General features: G+C 43.4%; 1 protein-coding gene across 1 annotated transcript in view; it reads right to left on the bottom strand.

Annotated features, from left to right (window-relative positions):
- Window positions 1-3494: 3494 nt before the first annotated feature.
- Window positions 3495-13753, bottom strand: part of P3H3 (prolyl 3-hydroxylase 3) — a 31190-nt gene continuing 20931 nt past the window's right edge. The window contains exons 11-15 of the mRNA XM_081942982.1: window positions 12868-13018; window positions 11118-11235; window positions 4823-4898; window positions 4386-4526; window positions 3495-4114 (exon numbers count right to left, since the gene is read on the bottom strand). Of these exons, the coding sequence (XP_081799108.1) occupies window positions 3896-4114; window positions 4386-4526; window positions 4823-4898; window positions 11118-11235; window positions 12868-13018 (705 nt within the window). The 3' untranslated portion in view covers window positions 3495-3895. The remainder of the gene's footprint in view (window positions 4115-4385; window positions 4527-4822; window positions 4899-11117; window positions 11236-12867; window positions 13019-13753) is intronic.

Below are 13753 nucleotides of genomic sequence, written 5' to 3'. Positions count from 1 at the left end.
CAGGTGGGCGCGTGAGGGATTCCTTGACAGCTGCGAGCACCTGCGCTTCGCGGCTAGTCCATGTCCAGGCGGCGGAGCTATCTAAAAGCCTATGGAGAGGCTCTGTGAGGGAAGCTTTATGAGGAATGAAAGAGGAATAGAAGTTGAGGAGGCCAAGAAAGGCCTGCAGCTCAACCTTGTTAGAAGGAGTGGGGGCAGAGAGAATGGCGTCCATTTTGGAGGGGGAGGGATGGACGCCATGCTGGTCAATGAGGAAACCTAAGAATTCAACAGAGGGAACGCCAAGCTGGCATTTGGAGGGTTTAAGGCGGAGGCCAGCTTTACGGAAACGCTGTAGGACGGAGCGAAGAACTTTGGCGAGTCCTGATCGATCCTGAGCAGCGATCAGGACATCGTCGAAGTAGGGAGTAACGCCAGGGATCCCATGGAGCAAATTTAATTTAACAGAATTAAATCATTGTCCAAGGCAAAGTAGTCCTTAAAACTCCAATTTAATAAGACAGGCATGTTAGCATTAAGCTGGTGAATTTCAACTCTAATGTACATCCGGTGAATTCACCCAGTTAAAAGTTCATCATTTTTCCCCACACCCCATAATTCATCACATGGTCCAATCTTCATCTTCCACGCTGGCATGTACACCCCTCTTCTTCCGGCCAGGTGTCGAGGTGCGGAGACAAAAGACGACCTTGAGCTTCTAAGAAATTCATAACAATACATTCCACAATCCTACTCCTTTCTATTCCCCCCTCCCAACTACTATACCAATGAAACAGCATAATATATATATGTTTTAATTATGTGGCAGGCCAAAGATCCTAAAAGGAACAGAATTACAGGCCTGACATAATGCCAAACTGGAGCCTTTTGCATTTAAAAGCGCCGCGGTGGGTCACGATTGTTTGCGCAAGCGCTGTGGCGTCGTCAACAGGGAGCTGCTGATACGCTTGCGCAAGGTCCAATTTAGCAAAAATCTTGCCCTGGCCGAGTGTGTGTAGGACGTGTTGCACAACTGGAACAGGATAGGGATAGGCTTGAAGGGCCTTATTGACAGTTGACTTAAAGTCCGCGCAGATCCTTACGGATCCGTCGGACTTCAAGGGGACTACTATAGGAGTCTCCCACGAAGAAAAGTCCACAGGTTGAAGCACCCCCTGGGCAAGAAGCTTATCAATTTCAGCGTCTACCTTTGCCCTTAAGGCAAAAGGCAGACGTCGGGCTTTGAGACGGCTAGGAGCAACAGTAGGATCAAGGTTGAGGGAAATAGGAGAGCCCGTATAGCAGCCCAGAGAAGAAGAGAAAACATCAGAAAATTCAGAAAGAAGGGAAGAAAGGTCATCCCCAAGGGAAGAAGAACACCGGGTGGAGTGGATCCCCGAAACAAATAGACCGAGAGCACAGAACCAGTCCATCCCTAGTAGAGAAGCTAGGTTTTTTTTTACAATTAGTAATGGCAGACGCCCACTGAAAGAACCGTAGGTAACAGTAGGCGTCGCGCAACCCAGCAGCGAAATTGGGTTGTCCTGGTAGTCTCGAAGATGGCAGCAGGCAGGAGTTAGGTCACGTGTTCGGAAGTTAGGCAGAAGAGAAGAGAAGGTGCTCCAGGACATGATAGAATGGGCAGATCCGGTGTCCAGCTCCATGGAGCACGGGCTGCCTTCGATCTGAAGCGAGAGATGGATCTTACTACGATCTCCCTGGGAGGAGGAGGAAGCGTCGACGACCCATTCCGGACAAGAGTCGTCGATGTCACCTAGGGAGAGAAAATTTTGGCGCCTGGCAGGGAGAGGCGGCGGGGCTGGCCGGTAGATAGAAGGCACCGTAGCAGAACGGGAAACAGGAACGGTAGAGCGGCAAACATTTGCTAAATGGCCCCGTTTACCGCACTTTCGGCACACAGCAGTGCGGAAACGGCAGGCTGAGCGCAAATGGCGGCCGCCGCAGCTGAGGCAATTCCGTGTATCTTTATGGCTCAAGGATTGCAGGCGGTCGATCGCCAAATCTAAGTCAGTTTGAAAAGAGTTAGAGGCGACAAGCTGGTTGGTGGCTGAAGAAATAGCTGGAGGAAAACGCCTCTGGTCAGGAGTGGATTGACCTGCCATTTCGTAAGCGCGAGCCTCATCGACAGCATTCTTCAACGTGAGGTCCGAGCGGGAGAGAATGCGCCGATGGAGATTAACATCCTTTAAACCATAGATGAATTGCTCGAGGAGTGCTTCGTCTAGGTCGGCGAATTCACAAGTAATAGCGGCAGCTCTAAGCGCGGCTACGTACTGACTTATAGATTGTCCATCTCGTTGAACGCAGTGGCAGAAATCCTGGCGCCTGGCAAAACGTGAGGGCGCTGGCTCATAATGCGTTTTAAGTTTTGCCATGAGGAGCTCCCATGGCATGGTATGAACAGGGGTGGGGGCACATAGTGCCCTTGCCGTGGCAAACATTTCTGGGCCACAGTAATTCAAGAAAATACCCCTCTTGCGTTCAAGCGAGAGATTCAGCAGGTCATGGGCTTGAAGAAAACATTCAAACCGTTCCATGAACGCCTCCCAGGATTCGGCCTCAATGCGGAATGAAGCGAAGAAAGCTGTATTAGCCATAGTTCTTTTGGTGTGAGGTTCAGGTTCGCTCACCTTCGTCGCCAGTTTTGTGTTCCAAGGCAAGGAGTAAAAGACGGCTGCTAGATGTTAATCTTTATTTAAAAACAACTGTAACTGACTAAGCCAAGATACACAATCCCCGGCTGACAGCAATTTATGCAAACGCCGTCAGTCGGGGAACCAATAGGGTAATCAAGATTCTCCCGCCGGATGTATGGGCCAATGAAAGGAAGGTCTACGCGCGCCACCTACTGGTGGACCAGCTCAGTACACAACACCTCTCCCAATGCAAATGGAACTCGGGAGGGCCAGGCAGCCCTCCCTGGCTCTCTTTTTGGCTGTGATGTCCTCCTGCCATCCTCTGCCAGTGAAAACGGAACTCAGGGGGGTGCCCCCGAGCTCTGTGTTCACTGGCAGAGGGCGGCAGGAGGCCATTGCAGCTGAAAACGGCGCTCGGGAGCCCATTTTTGCTGGCAGAGCACTAGGGCCAGCACAGACGGCCCCGACACAAGTGATGTCAAGCTGGCCACACCCACCCTGGCCAAACACAACCCTGATGCGGCCCCCAATAAAATCGAGTTTGATACCCCTGATCTAGAACCTGACTATCAATCTGTTTTGGAATACATAGCTTGAACAAAGAACTCCTAGTAATTCTGCTTCTTAACATTTCACCTGTTTTTCTGTGCTTTTTTGGATAATAATTCTGATTACCCTGGGTTCTTTAACTGTACATTTCCCTTTCTGTAATCCAGCTGTCTAGCACGGATTGTCTGTTTTCATGCATTCCATCCCAAAGCTCACACAAATGAATTTTATTATTTTCCCACTTTCGATTCCTTCAAAAATGGAGGTGGAGGAAAGCTGGAAGGAAGACATTTAAAATTAATATAACACTTTAAAAGTAATACAAGTACATTTTATATTATCCCTGTTCCCCTCAGAAGAGCCCTGTAATGGTCGATCTGTATTAACGTGTTTATATTGCAGATGAAGGCTTCTGAATGAGAGGAACTGGTGCCCTCTGTCAATATGACTGATCCGAACAGAAGATTTGTGTCTCAGTCTGTTTTAGCTATAATGTTACATTAGTTTACAAGCTTGGCATCTTTGCTGGGACATCACGATATTTGGGTTTAAATAGTAGATGAAGTCCAGGAGTACCACTCTCTGATTCATACTTTGTGTGCCATAAAGAAGCAACTCTTTAACTCAGGAGTTGCAAAACTTCTCAGGCTGCCCACTTGTTACAAGTCACTCAAGAGCAGCTGCAAAAGACCCGGTTGCACTGAATGTGATCAGAACTCATCTTTGACTCTCAGCCTCCTGGACTTCACTCCAGACTTAGAGTCCAATTTAACATTTCGGCTTGTGGATCTAGCTCTTCCCTTCGGGGCAGGAGGCTCTGGTGAATCCCCACTTTTAGGTACAAAATGGTTGTCCTTTGTGTCTTCTTGATGTGACTGTTCCTGCCCTGCTTCTTTCTGTCTCATCAGCTTTTCTGCTTGACCCCGTTCCTACAACCAGAAAGAACATAGGAAGTGAAAAAAGAAAGGAGGAGCCTGTTAGAAAAGCCCTTTACCATTTGATGGTCTCCTTCTTACTATCCCCTATTCTCAATATTTGTATGGGGATTAATGTAATTTCAAATCAAGACAGTTGGAAATGTATCCAGTGATTCTGTTCTTACATTTCCTCACTGTAGCCTTATTGGCAGCTATTACTTTTCGTTTTGCCTATGGACCTGGGTCCATTTCCACCCCTTCACCCTCTTCTTTGCTTGGTTACCTGCTCCTCATGCTCCTGAGATAGGGTATACCAGAGGGCGATAGCGCAGCGCCTCCCACGGGTCACAGCCCACACGCCATGGGGATTCTCTTCACCAGAGCTGAAGGCCACCAGCCTCCCGCATTTAGGGCGCACTTGAGCCTGCCAAAAAGAGGGGGAGATGATAAATCAACAGTTCTCCCCTTCCTTGCCATAGAATTCTCCCAAGGTCATACAATGACTGTCAGTTATACTATAGATGAGAAAACATTTTCTTGTTTTGGTGACAAGAAGAGAATTGCTCAAGGCCAGCACAGAGGAAGGTAATGTATTTTCCAGCAAAAAAAAATTGGCTGAATTTGCCTGATTGCTCAGTTTGACTTCAAACGCTGTGAATTCAGTTCCCCTTGTCCTTCCTTCTCTCCTAATCTCATATCCAAGGCTTGAGGCAGACTCACTGTAAGGGTGACAGCATCCATCTCAGTGAAGAAGAGATTTCCCCCTTGGAAGTCTTCATTCAGGTAAAGGATTGCACTGTAGAGAAATGAGAAAATAAAGAAAGCTAAAGGGTACCTGAGCAGTTTCCCATGAAACTTCCTTCGCCTTAAATAATCAAGCTTTGTATTTAAATTGCCAGACATTCTTTTTAAGAGAGAGTTTCCACAAAGGATGTTGCTAGAGCAGATTCAAAGGCTCACCTGGGAAAACATTGTGTTTCTAATAAGGATCAAACAAATTATTCAGGGAAATGTACGGGATCTGATGCAGCCTTCTTCAAACAGTTCCCCTACAAATGTGTTGCACTACAACAACCAGCAATGTAGCCTGGATGCCAACACATTAGAAAACGTTCATCTATATTCAGAGCCAGTGGCAACTGTCAACTTTCTCTTTCTGTTCTATGGGCGCGTTCTTGTGTGCTCTTCATTTATTGTCAGCAGTTAGATGAAAGCAAAGCTGGTCTATCTGTGAGCTCTCTTTGACATTCCATGTTTACTATTCTGCTTGTTTGTTATTTGGAGAACTGCAGCATGGATATTTTCCATACCACCCACTCCTGTTACATGCTTTATTGCAAAAAAAAAAATCCATTATATCTTGGATATAATACCTGTACCAGCAGGCATTAATACGGGGGACTAATTTAAATTTGCATGCCTAAAAAGAAAGCATACGTAATGAAATACCTTGCATGGGAAGAAGAAAATATATACTGTTCTCCAGTGGTGGGTTTCAAAATTTTTTAGAACCTCTTCTGTAGCTGTGGCCTGCTTTGTGGGAGTGGCTTGCTGGCCATGTGACTGGGTGGGAGTGGCTTGCCAGCCATGTGATAGGGTGGGCGTGGCCAACTTGTAAAATGTGGTGAAACCCACTTAACAACACTCTTGCTTAGCAATCAAAATGTTGGCTCAGAAACTTTGGCATTAGAAGCACGCAACTTAAAGCTGTCAAGTTACAAGACCCTTGCACCCCTAACCCTTTAGAAAAAAAAACCCCAGGGGTGTTCAACCTTGACAGCTTTAAGACTTGTGGACTTCAACTCCCAGAATTCCTCCTCCAATCATGTTGGCTCAGGAACTCCGGCACTGAAGCACGCAAGTCTTAAAGCTGTGAAGTTACAGGACCCTTGCACCCCTAACCCTTTAGAAAAAAAAACCAGGGATGTTCAAACTTGACAGCTTTAAGACTTTAAGGTTTAGATAGGACTCTTAAAGGTGGGCGAGGCGATTGGTGAGCCAGCCAATCAGTGAGCGGCAGGCGGGGCAAGCGTGGTGCGGACGGGCGGGGGGAGGGAGCTGGAACCGGTTCTATAGAAGAGGTTAGAACTGGCAGGAACCCACCCCTGCTGTTCTCCCTATCTTCCTACCATGTCTCATTTCTCCAATGATTTTCCTTTTATTCTTCTAAGCTTTCACAAGGAGCTACCCAATCTGTCTCATTCTCTCCATCAAATCATAGTGAGCAAGTGAGCATAGGTTCATTTTGAACATGTCTGAAGTTCGTCATTAATTTGCAGTAACAGCTTTAAAAAAAATTAAAACCAGAATTCCAAAATTCAAAATATTCCAACCATATGAGCTTCTGGAAGAGAGCCAACAGCAATGTGGAACTGATCTACTCTGCAGGGATCATTTCCCTGCCATGTCTTACATTGTTCTCTTCCTCAGCAGCAGCAGCGCACATTAATTAAAGCATGGATCAGCTTGACATGAAAATCAGTTTCATTCCCAGACCCCCTCCACGCAGCCAATGGCTTCCGTTCCACCCACATATTTTCATGCCGCGGTGTGGCATGGAAATAAGAGAATTGCTCAAGCCCTCAAGGCTGTGTGGCATTTGGCAGTGATTCCCAACTTCTCCTTTAGCTATCCAATTAGATAGAGAGCACCAGAAACATGAGGCAGTCCCAGCTGTGTTCTTCACTTTGGTGTATTAGCTCCTTACATTGAGAAAAGAAGGGAGGGAAAAAAGAAATCAGCCATTATTATGGGAGGAACAGAGCTACGTTTGATGAGGAAGAAGAGGAAGAATGAACCCACAAGTCAATAAGAATCCCAGAACAGGGCTAGGCAGAAGTTACAACAGGGTGCATCTCTTGCCCAGCAGCTCTAGAGGAAGAACGCTAAAACAATAATCACAGCCGTTTCTTCTTACACAGAAGCCAAATTAACATGCAGAGTTAATCGGCTCAGTTTCCAATGAGCAGAGAGTTTGATTAAGAATACACAAGGGTGACACCAATCTTAAACTTGTTGCTCTCTTGAGCATGGAAAAAGCATCACTGTACACTTCTACTCTAACCATAAAACTGTGAATGGCAAGCAAGAGGTCTCTTTGTAGTTTCAGACTAAGAAGCAAAATACATGGCAGTGATTCAGTTCTTTTCTTTTGCTAGTTTAATGAATTCCATGATAAAAGAATTGTTTGCCAGGCAGACTGTCAACTGATACATGCACAAAGCAGTGTTTCTTTTAGCTTAGATGAGTAAGATAGAAACTATGAGGAGAACAATGCTACTATATGCAGTGGTGGGATCCTGCCGGTTTAGCCACCAATTCGGTGATTGTATGCTTCGCTCTGCGCGCATGCACGGTTTTAACAAAACGTACCTTCCGTATTACTTCTGGGGAGTAACACAGCTGAGGCATGGCAATCCACTCTGCCGCGCAAATCAGCTGAGAGGATATAGTAAGCAGGGGCAGGTGGGTGGGCCTGCCTGATTGTCAGAGCAAACCGGTTCGCTCCCCACCTATTGTCAGAGCTACCAGTTCGCCTGAACCAGTTCGAACCGGCTGAATCCCACCCCTGACTATATGCCTCCTCAGAATAACTAAATTTGGAGAAAGGGGTGAAGACTATCACTCCAGTCCCATATATGACTAAAGCCTGCAAGAGCAAACCAATAGGAAATACCCACACATTTGCCAATTAGAATCATTATGACTAACTATGTAAAATTCTCCTACCACTTCATTTACTGAAAATATTTCTATATACAAAACTGCAGGTAGTCCCCAAATTTCGACCACAATTGGGACCAAAATTCCCATTGCTGAGCAAGGTAGTTGTTAAGTGAGCAATATATACAGCTAGTAATTGGCTCAGAATTGAATTTAAAAATACTAAAATCGTCCTTAGATAGTGAAATAGTCACCTTTCCATCCCATGGCTCCAAATTAAGAATTGTCAATGAACCTCAGTTGAATTTATCCTTTCTATTCTGGTAGAAAGAAAGAGGACGAGAGCAGGTAGTGAATTCTTTCTATTAATAGCCAGAAATAATATGGAATAGAAAATACCTCTTCTTGGATAAATCATACTATTGGATAATTTTTTTTCACTATTGGATTATAATGTAGAGTTAAAACACATAATTTTTGTGACGCAAAGCTATTATAATATGAATTTATCCAACAAAAATTTGGTAAGCCTTTTAAACATCCACAAAATTATTTTTGTCAAAACACCTATTTTTTTTTTTTACTAAAAATGGTTATCGTTTTAAAAAATATGCACAGAGAGAGATACATTAAATACCATAAGCCAGAAAAAAATGCTCCAAATCTGTTGTTATCATGTTATATTATAACTTTATAAAATTGCCCACAATCTGTGAAATTGTGCACCCTTTGAAGGAAAAACTGTTTTTGGTTTTCAATTTTATTGTGGTCCGAGTGTTCGGTCTAACTGTTTCAGGACTATAAGTCCCAATATGCGCCACCATTCCTACAAGGTTAGAGGGCAAAGGTTTATGCAAGGCTAGTGTAGAGTAACATACAAGGCATACCTCTCAGTTCTGTAAAAGTTTGGCTTAATTTTGGTGTAAATCCTGCTCAAGGGGGCTCTTCTTTCTGCAAATTGCTTGATATGGAAAAATCTCTATGGAACAGTTTCTATATAAAAAAAAGTCAAACCTTTTCTTTTGCTGGATTTGCAATAAATTAATTTGCACTCATTATTTAATTAATTGATAAGAGCAGGAGCAATGTAAATAATCTACATATTAGCTTCATGTATAAAATAAACAGTAAGGTGTGAATAATATCAGAAGGCTTCCTCTTTTCAAAGCTGTGTGGGAATGGTCAGAGTAAGAATTCACGGATCAACTTTCTCTATAGCAGGGGTGTCCAAACTTGGGAACTTTAAGACTTGTGGACTTCAACTCCCAGAATTCCCCAGCCAGCTGGCTGGGGAATTCTGGGAGTTGAAGTCCACAAGTCTTAAAGTTCCCAAGTTTGGACACCCCTGCTCTATAGAGAAGCCGATTAGATAGATGATTTGTTATAGAAATGGCTAGTTACTACGTATTATTATGAAAAAGTAAAAAGTTGAGGGTAGCTATGCTTTATTTTACTGCACCAAAGGAGTTGGAAGTCAATACCTTTTTTCCTTTTTTCCTTGCTTTCCCCCACTATCCATTTCCCTTTTTCCTTTCCTAATTTCCCTAATATTTGCTTTTGTATTCTCTTTGCACGTCATATTATTAATTTTATGAAACTATTTAACGATAAAGAGAAGGCAAAAGAAGAGGACAAAGGTGCTCTATTGCCTTTGGACAATAGATGGCAGCACAAAGAATTGGCAATAGCAGTTGGAACCAAAGCACTAGCACTGCCCAGCACAAAGCAGAATGACAGAATAACAGAGTTGGAAGGGACCTTGGAGGTCTTCTAGCCCAACCCCTGCTCAAGCAGGAGACCCTGTACCATTCTGGACAAATGGCTGTCCAATCTCTTCTTAAAAACCTCCAGTGATGGAGCACCCACAACATTTTGAAATGTTTCTATCTTTCTTTAACAGTTTTATTATGGTAAATAAAAAGACAGAAACAGCAGTGAAGAACAAGGGTTATAAATAGACAGGCATGTCAGTAAAACCCTTTGTATGGTCAAGCCAGGTTTTCAACGCTGCAATGTCTCCTGCCCAGCTCTTCTAGATGCTAACAAGGAAAGGGAGAATCTTCTCATGGGAGAAGAAACTGTGTAGAACAGTAGCAAGTAGATTCTTGACTATAATGATAAGTGACATCATACCAATGTCTGCAATGGAAGAGGCAATTGTGATGGAAGGTGTACTTGGAGGAGGAGAAGTGGGGAGTCTCAGCAAGAGCATTGGTGTTTTCCAGGGAGAAGACAATACATTCCAGAGAGAGGCCCAAAATAAAATAAAAAACCTGTGTGGTCCTCAATTGGGTGCAGGATGGAGAAAGAGGTTCAGGGTAGCCACACTCTAGAACAGTGTTTCTCAACCTTGCCCATTTTAAGTTGTACAGACTTCTAGAATTCCCCTGTCTGGGGAATTCTGGGAGATGATGTTTACAGAGCTTGAAGTTGCCAAAATAGAGAAACACTGCCCTAGTATCTACCAGTATATATATTCAATAGGTTAGAAGGTTATAGCTTTAGTCAGGCAAGATTCTGTCTAATAGATGCAAGCAAATACTTTAAACTTGTAAGGGTTTGGCTGAAGAATTCTGAAAGTTTAAATTCAGAAGTTTAAAGTTGCCCAGGTTAGAGTTCCCTGCATTAAAGAATTGGATTTGGTTGGATTTCACTGTGTTATCTTTGGGTATACTTGTAAGGTCAAGATGTTTGTGTTACCTTATAAGCATACCTACAATATTTCCATCCCAAGACAAGTTCCTTTTAAAAGCAACAGCATATAATATTGATATTTGTTTATTAAACAAATTTATATGGCCACCTAACTCACACATGGTGAATTCAAAACAATAAAAAGCCACAATTTAAAAAAACCCAAACCCGCTGACAGAACCTTCCAGGCCTTTCGGAAATGTAACAAGGATGGGGACAATCCTATCTCCACAGAAGGGAGCCAGTATGGAGAAGGCCCTTTTTCTTGGTACCACCAGATGTATTTTCTTAATAGATGAGACATGCCCTGCCCATTTTTGTGGACCAGGTAGATGTAACTGAAGAAATAGGGTCTTTAAAATGAATTTCAAATAAAAGAAATTCAAAATTCTTACTTTAGTATCCAAGCAACCACCAATGACTACATTATTATAAACTGCCAGAAGCTTAAACAGGTTCAGTGGTATATTAGTCCCATCAACCAATCAGCATAAACTCCCTTCCTCCTTCCAAATGGTTGAATGCGGTTTGCAAGTCTATTTAAAATTTATCATCTTTAATTATAAATCAATGAATGAAATGTGTATCTAAATAATTTACCTACGACAGGCTCAGCATGAGATATAATGTATATCAGTTTTCACTCTGAAACTATTACCTAAAGTCTCTGTGTATGTAGGCAGGGGGTTCTCTCCAGCAAGTGTTTCCTTCTGGATCCAAGAGACAATTATCAGCATGGACTGGATGGCTGAGATCCATGCGGCCTTCCTGTTCGCCTAAGGAAGAACAACAAAAGTCATAACTGGTTTGTTCCCTTGACCAGCATTTTATTGCCTAATAGGCAAAAGAAACCCAAAGGCTGATTCCTTGTTTTCTTCTACAACTGCAGAATTTACAGTATATAGTACTGGTAATCCTTGACTTACAGCCATTCATTTAGTGACTGTTCAAAGTTACTAAAGCATTGAAAAAAGTGCCTAAGGACCGGCCTGCACACTTATAACCATTGCAGCATCCTCACAGTCAGGTGATCAAAATTCAAGCACTTGACAACCAGCATGTGTCTGAAGAAACACACCCGGGTATACCTGGTATACCATATTTTTTTGGAGTATAAGACACACCTTAGTTTTTGGGAAGGAAAATAATAAGAAGAAAAAATCTGCCTTTGCCTACCAGCATTTATGTTATTCAGCTGACACATGGTAACAAGGTCAGCCAATGAGGGCTATTTGGACTCTGAAATTTGCTGTGTTCCAGGCTCCTTCCTGTCTCCTCATTGCCAGAAGCTTAAACTGTTTAAGCTTCTGGCAATGAGGAGACAGGAAGGAGCCTGGCTTAGCCGAGAACTGAAAGTGAAACGGCTTCTGTTTTGCTTGTATTTACTGCTACCTTGGAAAACCTGCTTTTGGTAATGTATTGTATATTATTATTATTTTGAATCTTGCTGAATCAGTTACGGTGCTTTCTGAATGTGATTGCTGCTGCAAACTCTGACCAGCCAGGTCAGCTTCAGCACTTATTGCAGCCTGATTCAGTACAGCTGATTGGCGGGTGGATCAGACTGCCGAAATACCTCCCATCAGCTGTTCCAAGCTGCAGGGATTGCCACAGACCATCGCTGCTTCCATGCCTCGTGTTTTTGGCCTCTGGTGGGGGTAGGTGGGGCTACATTCGGTGTATGAGATGCACCCAAATTTCCACCCTCTTTTTGGGGGGGAAAAGGTGTGTCTTATACTCTGAAAAGTACGGTAATTCTAGTAGGATGGAAGTGGCTTGTGATTTTTTAAAAATGTATATTGCTGTCCATTTCTCCTCCAACAAAATTCCTCTCAATGTATCAGCTTAGGAGAGATAGCAAAAATCCCAGTTTCAAGCAGAGACCCAGCTTATCATACAACTGCTTTATCTGACTTACACATATAGCAGTCAAAACTTCTAGAGTGAGCAGTGCTTGCAGTACTTCATTCTAACCACCACACCACTGTGTCACCATGGCTCTTTATATGTTTTAAGATCAAATCTTAATATCATAAAACAGTGGATTTTTAATTTTCAGCTCTAAAACATAATTTATATTTGAAATTTTGCTCATAAACTAAAGAATAAGAAAGTGGCATATTTTAAATATCCCTAGAAGTGTTTTGAGTTCTGATATTTACTGCTTTATTAATAAACATGAGATGCATTTGCCAAAGTTATATAACCAAACCTATGTTCGCGACTCATTCCAACATAAATAGGCTGCATTATTTTCTTTTCCTATTTCTTCAATTGATTGATAATTTTGCAATACATTTACCAGAAATACCACGTTACATGTTAGAATGAGATGTATTACAAATTGTCATCATAAACATGAAACTCTTACATTGCAGGTCTCAAGAAAGTACTTAAGAGCTCCTTACCGTCTGTAGCTGTGCGACACACAAGATGTGTGAAAGAAAAATAGAGATTTTTCCCAGGGGTAAAATAGGATTCCACAATTTTCCGGGATTTCTCACTGGCTTGCAGGAGAAGTTTAATATCTTTCCAGTTCATACTACTCTCTTCAGCCAACTATAAGAGAAAAACAAATCAGTGCAATACTTAATTTCTATTAAATCTCAGGAAGATCCAGGGATATCTATGAAAAAGAAAACTGATAAAGACCCATTATGAATATTTTTAACAAAATAGGATGGAAGAGATGGCTTCTCTTATATCAAGTCAGAGAAGAAATTCAGATGGTGACAATTTTCTTATGGCCCTAGACAAGGGGTGTCAAACTGGCGGCCCATGGGCCAGATGCGTCATACACAGGCCATGCCCACCTGAGCTCTGCGAAGGGAAAAGGTGTCACAAAACATCATGTGATGACAACATGGCGCCACGTTTGACACCCATGCCCTAGACCAGTGATGACAAACCTTTTTTGGCTTGCGTGCCATAAGCGGGGGGAACGCAGGGGGGTCATGCATGGGCGTGCCGCACCCATAATGCAACGCACGACCTCCCACCCCAGTGCGCATGCGCAAAAGACAGGCACAACCCAGGCTCCCCAGGCTACAGAGGCTTTATAGGAGCCTGGGGAAGGCGAAAACAGCCTCCCCCCGCCCCCCGGAGGTCCTCTGTAGGCTTCAGGAACTTCCCTGAAGCCTCCAGAGCGCAAAAAACTGACCCTACGGGCAAACCAGAAGTTCGGGAATGGACTTCTGGTTTGCTCTTAGGGACGGTTTAAGCCCTCCGGAGCCTTCAGGGACCTTCAGGAGGCTTCCCTGAAGACTTTGGAGGACTAAAAACAGACCTACGAGC

Source organism: Natrix helvetica, assembly GCF_964273705.1.
Source record: "Natrix helvetica genome assembly, chromosome: 2".
Classification (NCBI taxonomy): domain Eukaryota; kingdom Metazoa; phylum Chordata; class Lepidosauria; order Squamata; family Natricidae; genus Natrix; species Natrix helvetica.
The sequence above is the reverse complement of the archived record's forward strand: the minus strand, read 5'-3'. Positions and strand labels throughout refer to the sequence as shown.